Below are 11,537 nucleotides of genomic sequence, written 5' to 3' on the forward strand. Positions count from 1 at the left end.
TTAGGAAAAGGTAAAGAGAGCTTTTGAGAATGAGGTTACGGGTACAACATTTTATATTCAATAACTCAGAGTTGAACGAAGTAAAAGAGTTGTTGAAAACATCACAGGAGGTATATTATGGTCTTGTGGAGCCTTACACATAATTTGGTGAGCATTTTTCTTCATCATTTAAGTATACTTAAGGTTTTAACCTAACTATAGTAATGTTGATGTTAGACTTGTCAAATAGCTTTAAAGGGTTGGTAATGATGTTTAGATCAACATTTCTAGCCTCCTCTTGATCGGGGTTTGATACGTCCTCAATAAGATGCCTTAAATCACCTCATTTATTAAGGTATCGGTAGAATGAGCATCATCAGCCGTAGATGAGTTGATGGTATCTTGATCGATAATTTGTTTCGACTCAAATGTTTAAATGGCAATGAGAAGTCCATAAAGTTTGATCTTATGATGAGAAGTTTAAAGCTTATTCAATCACAAGAGGAAACAAAACTACCACCACTTTCAAAGGAGTTGGAAAAAAAATTATATACTTGACCGATAACTGAAAAACTTGACAAATGTCGATCTTTGTAAGTCAATGGAGATGTTAAAGTCATATGCCAAGCTTATTAAAGAGAGCAAATATTCTCAGTATCATCAGTACACGGGAGATTGTTAGGACATACATTAAGGAATCATGGTACAAAGGAGATTGTTTAGACATACATTAAGGAATCATGATAAAATCATGGTAAATAAACAAGACATTCCTACCAAATGAGACTTACTACCGAAGAGGTAACCCTACCGATAGTTATCTAATGGGAGTTACTAGAATGAGCATCATCAGCCGCAAATGAGTTGATGGTATCTTGACCAATAATTTGTTTCGACTCAAGTGTTCAAAAGGCAATTTGAAATCCATAATATTTGGTTTTATGATGAGAAGCTTAGAGCTTACTCAATTACAAGAGGAAACACAAATTACCACCACTTTTAAGGGAGTTGAAATTTTTTTTATATACTTGACTGATGAAGATAACAAGTCGATAAATGTCGATCCTTTTCGGATTTTTATTTTGTGGTCAAAATCCAAGAATCAGGATTGAATTCTAGTGTCATAAGAAAAAAAAAAGAAGAATCTGGGAAGAAGATTTTTTTTTATTGAACGTGCTGATTCATTTTTATTTTGACTACCTTCTTTTCTCATATTTTATGTCACACCCCCATTCTAGGCCTAGGCGTGTGAACCATAGTTGGTACCATATTTGTAAATAAATCAGAGTTACGGGTTTTAGCGGAAGTCTTTATAAAACATAAGGATCATATTTATAAAATATTTACAATACAAAAGTTGAGACAAATGTCTCGATTAGTTTTACTTGTTTATAAGTTTACAAAACCACCAAGTTTTAATATTTACATAAAACTATCCGAGCCATCGGATTCTTGAGCTTCTTCGATATCACGAGCTCTAATCTTAATTACCTGCAAAATGTTATTAAAATACGTCAGCAACTAAAAATATTTACTTTACTTAATTACCCCTCGAGACCACGTAAGTCTCGACCCATCTTGGCTTAGGAATAATCAAGTTAAATCAATCATTATAAACTTGAGACAAATGTCTCGATTAGTTTTTACTTGTTTATAAGTTTACAAAACCACCAAGTTTTAATATTTACATAAAACTATCCGAGCCATCGGATTCTTGAGCTTCTTCGATATCACGAGCTCTAATCTTAATTACCTGCAAAATGTTATTAAAATACGTCAGCAACTAAAAATATTTACTTTACTTAATTACCCCTCGAGACCACGTAAGTCTCGACCCATCTTGGCTTAGGAATAATCAAGTTAAATCAATCATTATAAACTTGAGTCTCTGCACTAGGTCACCTCAGCGAAACACCGCAACGTTTATGACATAACTTAGGTACCATAAATATACACATGGCCATTCCCCACTCGGACGTAACTTAGGTCCGGCCCATCGTGGCTGGAGGTCGTGACCAAGCGTGGTGCGATGTGCCCACCGCGTTCCACATATGTAAGGATCCAGACAAACGTATACCATAGCCTGAGGGCTGGCTTATACTCTTATTTATAATGTTTTTAGAGACACGTAACCTCATGTAAAGTTTACACATAACACTTTTGTTTGTTTGAAAACAAGTTTGTAAAAGTGGGACGTATTCACCTTTTCAATGGGATCGGTTTCCAACACCGTCTGTTAGTCTTTCCTTCGCTATCTCACACCTATAGTACGAGTATAACATTCACTAGTCGCTTACATGATCCGGCTTAAGACCTTTAGTCTTATCATCTAGATGAACCTTTAGTTCATTATTTCTTTTACTTTAAAATCTTTAGTTAAAAAGTAATATTTATAAACCTTTAGTTTATATTTAAAAACCCGACGTTTCTTCTTCTTTAAGAAACGTATTTCTTTTATTATTTAAGCATATTTATAATACTTAAATAATATATTCTATAACAAAGAATAATTATATACTTATATATATATACTCATATATATATATATATATATATATATATATATATATATATATATATATATTCTTTTCTTTCTTTTCTTTGTTATTTATTTTCTCTGTTCATATTCATCGAGTATAATTCCGACTTAGGCATTAAGCCTTTATAATATTTTAATATTATTTTGGTCGAGCATAATGCCTACCTTGCTTGGCTTGGCAACACTTTAGTCACTTGGGCATCACTTTGACGCCGCTCAATCGATACTCTTTTCTTTTCAATTTCTTCTACTCACTTGGCACACTTTTCGAGACACCAATGGCATGTACTTCGAGGAAATTACCGGATCGTCGGGCAACACTTCTTTCTTGTTCGGGATGTCGGGGAGTGGCACGGAAATCGAGGTAACGGGCGCGGAAAACGAGGTTTCGGGCACGTTTATCGAGACGGATCGTGGGCACGCTTTACAAGGTAGAGAGAGAAGGTAGAGAGAGAGTAATGTGTGTGTTTTGAGATGTGAGAGAACTGAATTCGTGACCCTCCTATTTATAGTGTTTTGGACCCCATCGCGGTACGCGATGGGTCACTTGGCAGACCTATCGCGTACCGCGATATAGGTCTGCTGAGTCAGATAATAGACCTGCCACGTGTGACATGTGGCAGGCGCCGAGCCACGTGGCGACACGTGGCGGATGTGTTGCCACGTGGTGACACGTGGCACACGTGTCACAACCTGTCAGACACCCCATCGCGATACGCGATGGGTGTCTCTCTTGACCTGTCGCGTAGCGCGATGGGTCAAGAAGACATATTTTTCATTTATACTCCTAGAGTTTGGAAATTGACAAAATTGGTCCCTTGACTTTGAAAACTTGACATTTTTGGCCCGAAAATTACGAGATGTTACATTTTATCATATTCTATTCATTTTGACTTTCCTTTTTGTTCGGCCTTCCCGGAGTTCATTCTCCAGGCAACTCCGTTTAGCCAGTGGATTCCTTCCAACTTACTTCTTTTATGATCTCATTGGAAATCATATAAAGACAATTCCTATTTGATATAGCTATTTGCGCAAATATTTTACAATTAAGATAACTCAATGTAGATGTTGTTGATGTCATATGCCAAGCTTATTAGGCTATGCGTAGTGGAGGGGCTACTAAATGGGGCGTTTTGTGCCATATGGCGCCCAGCCAGCAAATGGTGAGTTTTTGTTTTTTGGGGTGTAATGGTGTTGTAGCTTAATATATATATATCACACATAATAATATTTCCAACAAACATGCCGACAAGCAAAAGAACTCGCCCACCCACAATTCGTCCCATTTGTCGCCCCAGGGGGTGGTGTTCTTGCCCCTAATCGCCCATATTTGTAGCCCACTACACATGGCTTTAAGGAGAGCAATTATTCTCGATATTATCAGTACACGGTAGATTGTTAGGACATACATTGAAGAATCATGGTACAAATATGATAAAAAAAACAACGCATTCCTACCGAACGAGACTTACTGCCGAAGAAGTAACCCTACCGATAGTTACCATCTAAGGCCATGGGGTATACTCTAACCCTTACATGGGTTAACATGACATGACACTTTAAAGATGGATTAAACCACTCCCCACTTGTGTTAAGTGTGTTAAAATGGCCCATGGATTATGCTTCTAACGAGTTAAAATGAACAATATGCATTAAATATGTATTAATTACTAATTGTTTTGTTATTATTTATTTTGGTAATTAAACTAAATGTTTGATTTTAAATTAAATATTGATAGGAAATGTATGAAGTTAAATGAGTTAAACCATTTCTTTTGAATGACTTGGAGTGAAAGAGAAAAAATGAGTGATGTGAAATTTATGTGGAGTTAAAATGAGTTAGAGTATACCTCATGACGGGTGTAGTTACCAATGCCAATAAATAATGTCGACAAGAGTTCATGGTAAAAATGAAGATAATAGAGGTAATTAATGATGCAGATTGCACCTTTATTGTGTATTTATACTTTTATATGTAATCATAGCATAGGAGATTGGAGATTGTGTATAACATTTATAAATATTCTTTAAATGAGTTTAATCATTTATGAAATATTTTGTTCTTAATCAAAATCCTTGATTAATTGTGTTTAACGCTCCCGTGACATTATCATTAGTACAATTAAATTAAAGAGCATGTACAATCAATATGAAAACCAACTATAACTTCTCTTAATGCATTGATTTCTCCAAGCAGCAAAACTAATATGAAAAGAATCATCAAAGACATATCCCAACAACAGTGATTGAGTTTGGTAAAGACAATGATGATATAAACATAGTAGGTACCTTTATGTGCTAATTTTAACAAGTTCATATGATGTGCTACCTTTATAGTAGACATACGTTTTATATGGTTGATTAAGAACAAATACTAACAAATATACTAGTGGTCAATTTAATATGAACACAAGAGGTTACGTATAAAACAATTTCGTTTCATTCTCACATCTTGATAATTCAAATCGATCAAAGATGTATACATTTCAAAGAATACTCTTTTTTATAGTAATCTTATAAATAACAAATATAAAATAAAAACATCGTCTATTCTTGTTCTGTATGCATTATTATATATTAATATTCGAGTAAGATCACAAAACCGTCAAAACCCTACAAAAATTTACATTTACATTTACATTCACGTTTTAAAATTTCAAAACTTTATTATACACATAATTAAATGATTTAACTCCAAAAACATTATGAAAAGAGTGAGGAAAACAAGACTAGCTAAATTCATGGAGAATCATATCCTAATTACAAATATTTAATATAATAATACCCTATAATTATTTATATAATAATACCATACTTATTATTATTCCTATTATATTTATCAGCTTAACCATTTATAGTTTTTAAAACATGTTTGACTCACTCTAATCCATTTCCGGTCAAACATTATCTATCTTACCATGTAATCAAAGTTTTTCATTTTATACAACAAACCAGTTCATATTAATAATAGGTAAGAAGTTAACTTATTTAGTGTAAGTAAAAGTAGATCCGACGGTCAGGATTTGTTGAGTCATATATCATTATTATTATTATTATTATTATTACAAACATAGTATTTGCCAGTTCAAACTTTACGGCTTTTATAAATCTTGACTCCATACATAATTCACTGTTAACCAGACCCTTTGAATTTTCCTTTATACACACACCTCCGTCTTCACATCAAACACCCAATTATTATTAATAATATTATTATTATTATTTAATAGTCGTCAATCCCAGACTATGAACGCCAATTTGCCATCAACCTACTATTAGACTTTTCAAACCCTCGTCGGAGATTATTATTATTGAAAGCCTGAGCCGACGATGGGTCATTGCTGCAGCAAAGACGCCGTCGCTGTCAAACACGACACCCCCGTCGGATCCGCCGTCGCAAACCCACCTCGCAGCCCTAAGCCTAAGCCACGTACGCCATCTCCGGCCGTTGGAAACGGGATCAACGGCAGGTCCGGCAGTACCACCCCGAACCACTCCTTCACCGGCAGCCCATGGCAGAGCGCCTACCCCGCCGGAGTGCCTCCGACGCCGTCGCCGGCGAGGACTCCCAAGCGGATGTTCAAGTGGCCGTTCCCGCCGCCGTCGCCGGCGAAGCCGATCATGTCGGCCATTTTGAAACGGCAGGGGAAACGGAAGGAGGAGACGGCGACGGCGACGGCCATACCCGAAGATGACGCCGGCGACGGGGAGAGGTCTTTGGATAAGACGTTCGGGTACCCGAAGAATTTCGGGTCGAAATACGAGCTTGGGAAGGAGGTGGGACGAGGGCATTTTGGTCATACTTGTTGGGCCAAGTGTAAAAAGGGTGTTCTTAAGAATCAAGCGGTTGCTGTCAAGATTATTTCAAAATCAAAGGTTTCTTGATTTATAATAATATTAATATTCGAATTTTGTAAATTGATCTGATTTTGGTATGTAAATTGTTCATGTAGATGACAACTGCTATATCGATTGAAGACGTACGCAGAGAGGTTAAGTTGTTAAAGAGTTTATCGGGTCATCAACACATGGTTCAGTTTCACGATGCTTTTGAAGATGAGCAGAATGTATACATAGTTATGGAGTGAGTATCATTTATTTGCTAATATAAACAATATTAATAGTTTAGTTTAGTTAGTTATGATATTGATATAAACAAATTTGTGGTATTTGACAGATTGTGTGAAGGGGGAGAGCTTCTTGACCGTATTCTAGCAAGGTGATAATATTAACGATTTATGAAATATTTTATCTTGTGGTTCGTTTTCTGAATTATAGTGATTTTTGTTTTTGCAGAGGTGGAAGATATACAGAAAATGATGCAAAATCCATTGTTGTTCAAATTTTGAGTGTGGCTTCTTTTTGTCATCTTCAGGGTGTTGTGCACCGCGATTTAAAACCCGAGGTGTGTATAGTTTCATGATTGTTTTCGGTTTCATGATAGCAGATGCTAATCGGATGGCATTATTTTTGGGCAGAACTTTCTTTTTAGCACGCGACAAGAAGATTCGCCATTGAAGGTTATCGATTTTGGTTTATCTGATTTTACAAGACCAGGCAAGTTTCTAAAGCTTTTTAACATTATTTCTATATAGAAGTTTGGTTGTTATGTGCTAGTGATCTATTGTATGTGGGTTCATTGTTAGAAATAAGGTTGAATTCTACATTGTTAAAAAAACTGATAAAGGTGAAGTTATTTAGGAGATCAAGCCGCGTCTGTTTTAAGTGATGTCATAAATTACTCGGTAGTCGGTGGAATATTAAAGTCGGTTTCTTTTTAAGTTTTAGATAAAGTTTGAGACTCTTATACGGAAAGTATAGCTTTCGGTGAACAATAAAAGAAATAAACCTTCGGTTTTAGATAACGTTTGACACTCTTATACGGAAAGTATGGCTTTCGGTGAACAATAAAAGAAATAAGCCATCGGTTTTAGATGGCGTTTGAGACTCTTATACGGAAAGTATAGCTTTCGGTGAGCTGTAAAGTAAATAAACCTTTAGGGGCGGTGCAGTGGTAAACACGAGGTCTTAGATTCGAATCTAGCTTCTGTTGCTTTCTGCCCTAAGGGCTATTTGGTAGCCTCTTAATGATTCCATTAAGAGGCTGTGTGTTTAGTTACACCTCTTAATAGCTCATGGAGACTCTTAATGGTTAAGTTTCAGAGACATGTTAATGATTAAGAGGCTACCTTTTAATCAGTCAGATCTATTATTGATTCACCACTAGATTGCCAAACAGCCCCTTAATCTCTTGAAGGCCACTCTTACCCGCTTTTCCTGGTTCCACTGGTTACCAGAAGTGGTGGGTCCCATGAGTGTTCCCTAACGAGTATCCATTGTCACAAAAAGAGAAGGAAATAAAAATAAATATGGGGACTTTAAATTATTTTTCTAATGACTGGTTTTTGTAATTTATTTTTACTATCAACGCTTGGTAGGGCCATGTCATAAATTACGCGGTGGGATATTAAAAAAAAAGTAAGCTAATTGAGCTTTACTTGGTTTCACTAGTTAACAGGGTATTGGTGGGGTTCCATGCGTTTTTCCGCTGTTTTGTGTCACGTCATAAATTACGTGATGGGATATTAAATTCGGTTTCCTTATAATGTTTTCATCAACATATGCGTCCTCTTTAAGTTTGAGATTCTTATATGGATAATATAACTTTCGGGGAGCAATAAAACAAATAAACCTTCAAGGGGTGGTGCAGTGGTAAGAGTAAACGTTTCACTAGTTTCTTTCCTTAACCCCTTTTAGGCCACCTGTTCGGCTTAAGTTGTGGTTAGCTTGGGGGCGTGGGGCCCATGTGTCTTCTCCATCTGGTTCTCAATGTCACAAAAAGTACCAAAAATATAAAAGTGAATAAACGGTAATTAAATTCTTTTGCTTGTAATTTATTTTTAAATATTTCTTTACAAACTACGTAATAAATCACAATAAAATCATTATAACGTAAATCTACCATTTGCCATCATTTTCATTCCAATTACAAAACTTTTATTTACAAACAAAAATAGGAAATTTACAAGGATCGCAGCCAACTAAATGGATCGTCAATCCGAAAACATTGTCGAATTTGGATGATGTTAAATATATAATTACTTATTCGTATTAGGGTTTATTTCTGTTTAGACCAGAAGCCCGAGTTAGGTTTCTCTAGGGTTTGTTTCTGGATTATTCCATAAGTACATAGTTCAGTACTTCAGTTAAATGTATTTCATTAATTTTACGGATATGAACTAAGATAACTTTTTTTGCATATGCAGATCAACGGTTGAATGACATTGTTGGCAGTGCATACTATGTTGCACCCGAAGTACTCCATAGATCATACAATGTGGAGGCCGACATTTGGAGTATCGGTGTTATAACTTATATATTATTATGTGGAAGTCGACCCTTTTTTGCTCGAACTGAATCCGGAATCTTCCGTTCTGTGTTACGAGCAGATCCTAATTTTAACGACTCACCTTGGCCTTCGGTAACTCCAGAAGCCAAAGATTTTGTCAAAAGACTTCTTAATAAGGATCATAGAAAAAGAATGACTGCTTCTCAAGCCTTGAGTAAGTTGTTTATTATTTGAATATTTATTTATTTTAAACTACAATGTTCTAAAATGGTAAATGACTATTTGTGCAGCTCATCCATGGTTAAGAGATGAAAGCCGTGCAGTCCCGTTAGATATTTTGATTTACAAATTAGTCAAATCGTATCTTAGAGCCTCACATTTGAAACGCGACGCACTTAAGGTATTTATTATATGTTGATAAATTGTCGAGATTTTAGGGTTGTTTACGTTTTTTTTTTTTTTTGCATTTTCAAACGGATTATCTGAATTAATTATTATTATATGGATAATTAGATTACCCTTCTGATTATATGATATTTAAGTGTCACATAATTAGTTTTGTACAAGTTGGAACAAAACTTATAATCTAGGGTCAAAATAATATTACTGATGTAACATTTGGCCCCTTATGCCAATCAGTATTTTAATGTTTTTATATTGATATTTCAAGGCGCTCTCGAAAGCTTTAACCGAGGACGAGCTCATTTACTTGAGGGCTCAGTTTAATCTCTTGGAACCAAAAGACGGATGTGTTACTCTAGAGAATTATAGAACGGTTAGTTAATAATATCTTTTATTCTATTTCATAATATGAGCGCGTTAAGATTTTATATTAAACTTTAATGATTTGTGCAGGCTCTTGTGAAACATTCAACTGCTGCCATGAAAGAATCAAGGGTCCTTGATATCTTGGATTCAGTAAGAAATACAATTCTTGATGTTACAAGTGTTATATTTGACTTTAACTTTGACTTTGACTGATGGTTGGTTTGTTATGATTGAAGATGAAGCCTTTGACTTATACTCAATTGACATTTGAAGAGTTTTGTGCTGCTACGATTAGCCCGCATCAACTTGAAGCGCTTGAAGGATGGGAAATGATTGCCAGCACAGCTTTTGAATATTTTGAACTCAAAGGAAATCGAGTCATTTCGGTTGAGGCATTAGCACAGGTACTTTTCTAACTCATCGTTTGAGTAGAAGTTAACGTTTGTACGGTGGAAACGGGTCGGATTGGATTGACCCAAAACACTTATTACTGAAAAATGAATTTTTTTAAGTTAATAATTTGCATGTCAAATAAAATTTATATTATTTTAGTAAGTTTAGCATAAAACCTAGGGGTGTGCATGAAACCGAAATGATCGACCCGTAACTGAAATAGCCGATCAATTTAGAATCGAAATAACTGAACTCAACCCAAAATCGACGGTTTGGTTTTATGTTTTTTTCTTTCAAAGTCCGGATTCCTGGTTTGGTTTTGGTTTGCAGTATTGACAACCGAAAAAACCTAACTGAACCATAAAATCCAAGCTCACTTTTATAACCGTAAAAAACGAAAATTTTAACAAACATTTTTAGGCCCAGAGTCTCAGGCCCAAATTCATTATTTTGGACCATGTTTTTCAGCCTAAAAGTCTCAAGCCCATATGATAAAAACCGAAAACCAGCCAAAGTGAAAACTGAAAAAGTTCGAAACCGAACGGTCTTCAAATAACCCAAAAACAGAATTTTGTTTTTTGGTTCGGTTTGAGCCGAAAAGCGAACCAAACCGACCCGTGCGCACCTGTATTAAAAACACACTTTGGGAACTTTTGATCCATTTGACTTATTCTAGGCATCTGATTCGTTTACCTTTTAACAAATTAAATCAAGGCGACCCATTATTAAGTAAACTGGTCAAAAGTACCACATGTTTACATCAACCAAGTTTCAAATGCTTTTGTTCTCTGTTTTCCGTATCTTAAATAAACACGATGAAATCCGATTCAGGAAATGAATGTGGGTCCCTCGGCGCACTCGATACTTAAGGATTGGGTAAGACCTACGGATGGAAAACTCAACTTTCTTGGATACACGAAGCTTTTGCATGGTTTGACGATTCGTAGCTCCAACACCAGGCATCATTGAGACTAAATAGATGATTATCGTTAGTTTGTTTGTTTGTTTATTATTATTATTAATTGTTTTTTTATGCATAAACAAAAAAGATGGGGCGATGCGATATGCCCTTGAGAAGACTGATCATAGCATGTTGGTAACTTCTGTGATTTTAGCAAAATTGATGTATTATGACTTCTGTTTAAAGAAAGTGTAAAGGTCACTTCATTATTTTTTTCAGATAATGGCTTTCATGTTAACTGCATCTTGCTTAATGCTTTGTTATCTTCATTAAACTATGGGTGTCCTACTATAAGAGTTTCTTCTTGGCCACACCTGCAAGGTCTCCCAGAACTCTTGATAAAAAAAGTTATGAGCAGTTTAACTCTTCCAAGGCTTTAAAAAAAGTTTTTATAGACCATGATAATGAGACTTTATCAACTCTTAAAAGAGAGCTTTTCATACTGGCTCAACCAAAATCATATATACACATGCTTTTTTTTGTTTGCTAATAACAGATCTATGTTTTACTTCGAGTATGCTTGGGATTGAGTTTAAAAACAATTTATT

General features: G+C 35.4%; 1 protein-coding gene across 1 annotated transcript; it reads left to right on the forward strand.

Moving 5' to 3' along the window:
* Positions 1–5,660: 5,660 nt before the first annotated feature.
* On the forward strand, positions 5,661–11,537 carry LOC143561377 (CDPK-related kinase 4-like). Its single transcript, XM_077049481.1, has 11 exons — positions 5,661–6,394; positions 6,472–6,602; positions 6,696–6,737; positions 6,815–6,923; positions 6,997–7,075; positions 8,785–9,081; positions 9,158–9,267; positions 9,538–9,642; positions 9,723–9,785; positions 9,872–10,039; positions 10,860–11,537. Exons 1-11 carry the CDS (start codon positions 5,849–5,851, stop codon positions 10,995–10,997), a joined length of 1,788 nt encoding a protein of 595 aa, XP_076905596.1. The 5' UTR covers positions 5,661–5,848; the 3' UTR covers positions 10,998–11,537.

Source organism: Bidens hawaiensis, unplaced genomic scaffold (genome assembly GCF_021521415.1).
Source record: "Bidens hawaiensis isolate Kalapana, Puna unplaced genomic scaffold, B.hawaiensis_p1.1 tig00020666_1, whole genome shotgun sequence".
NCBI classification, from domain to species: Eukaryota; Viridiplantae; Streptophyta; class Magnoliopsida; order Asterales; family Asteraceae; genus Bidens; species Bidens hawaiensis.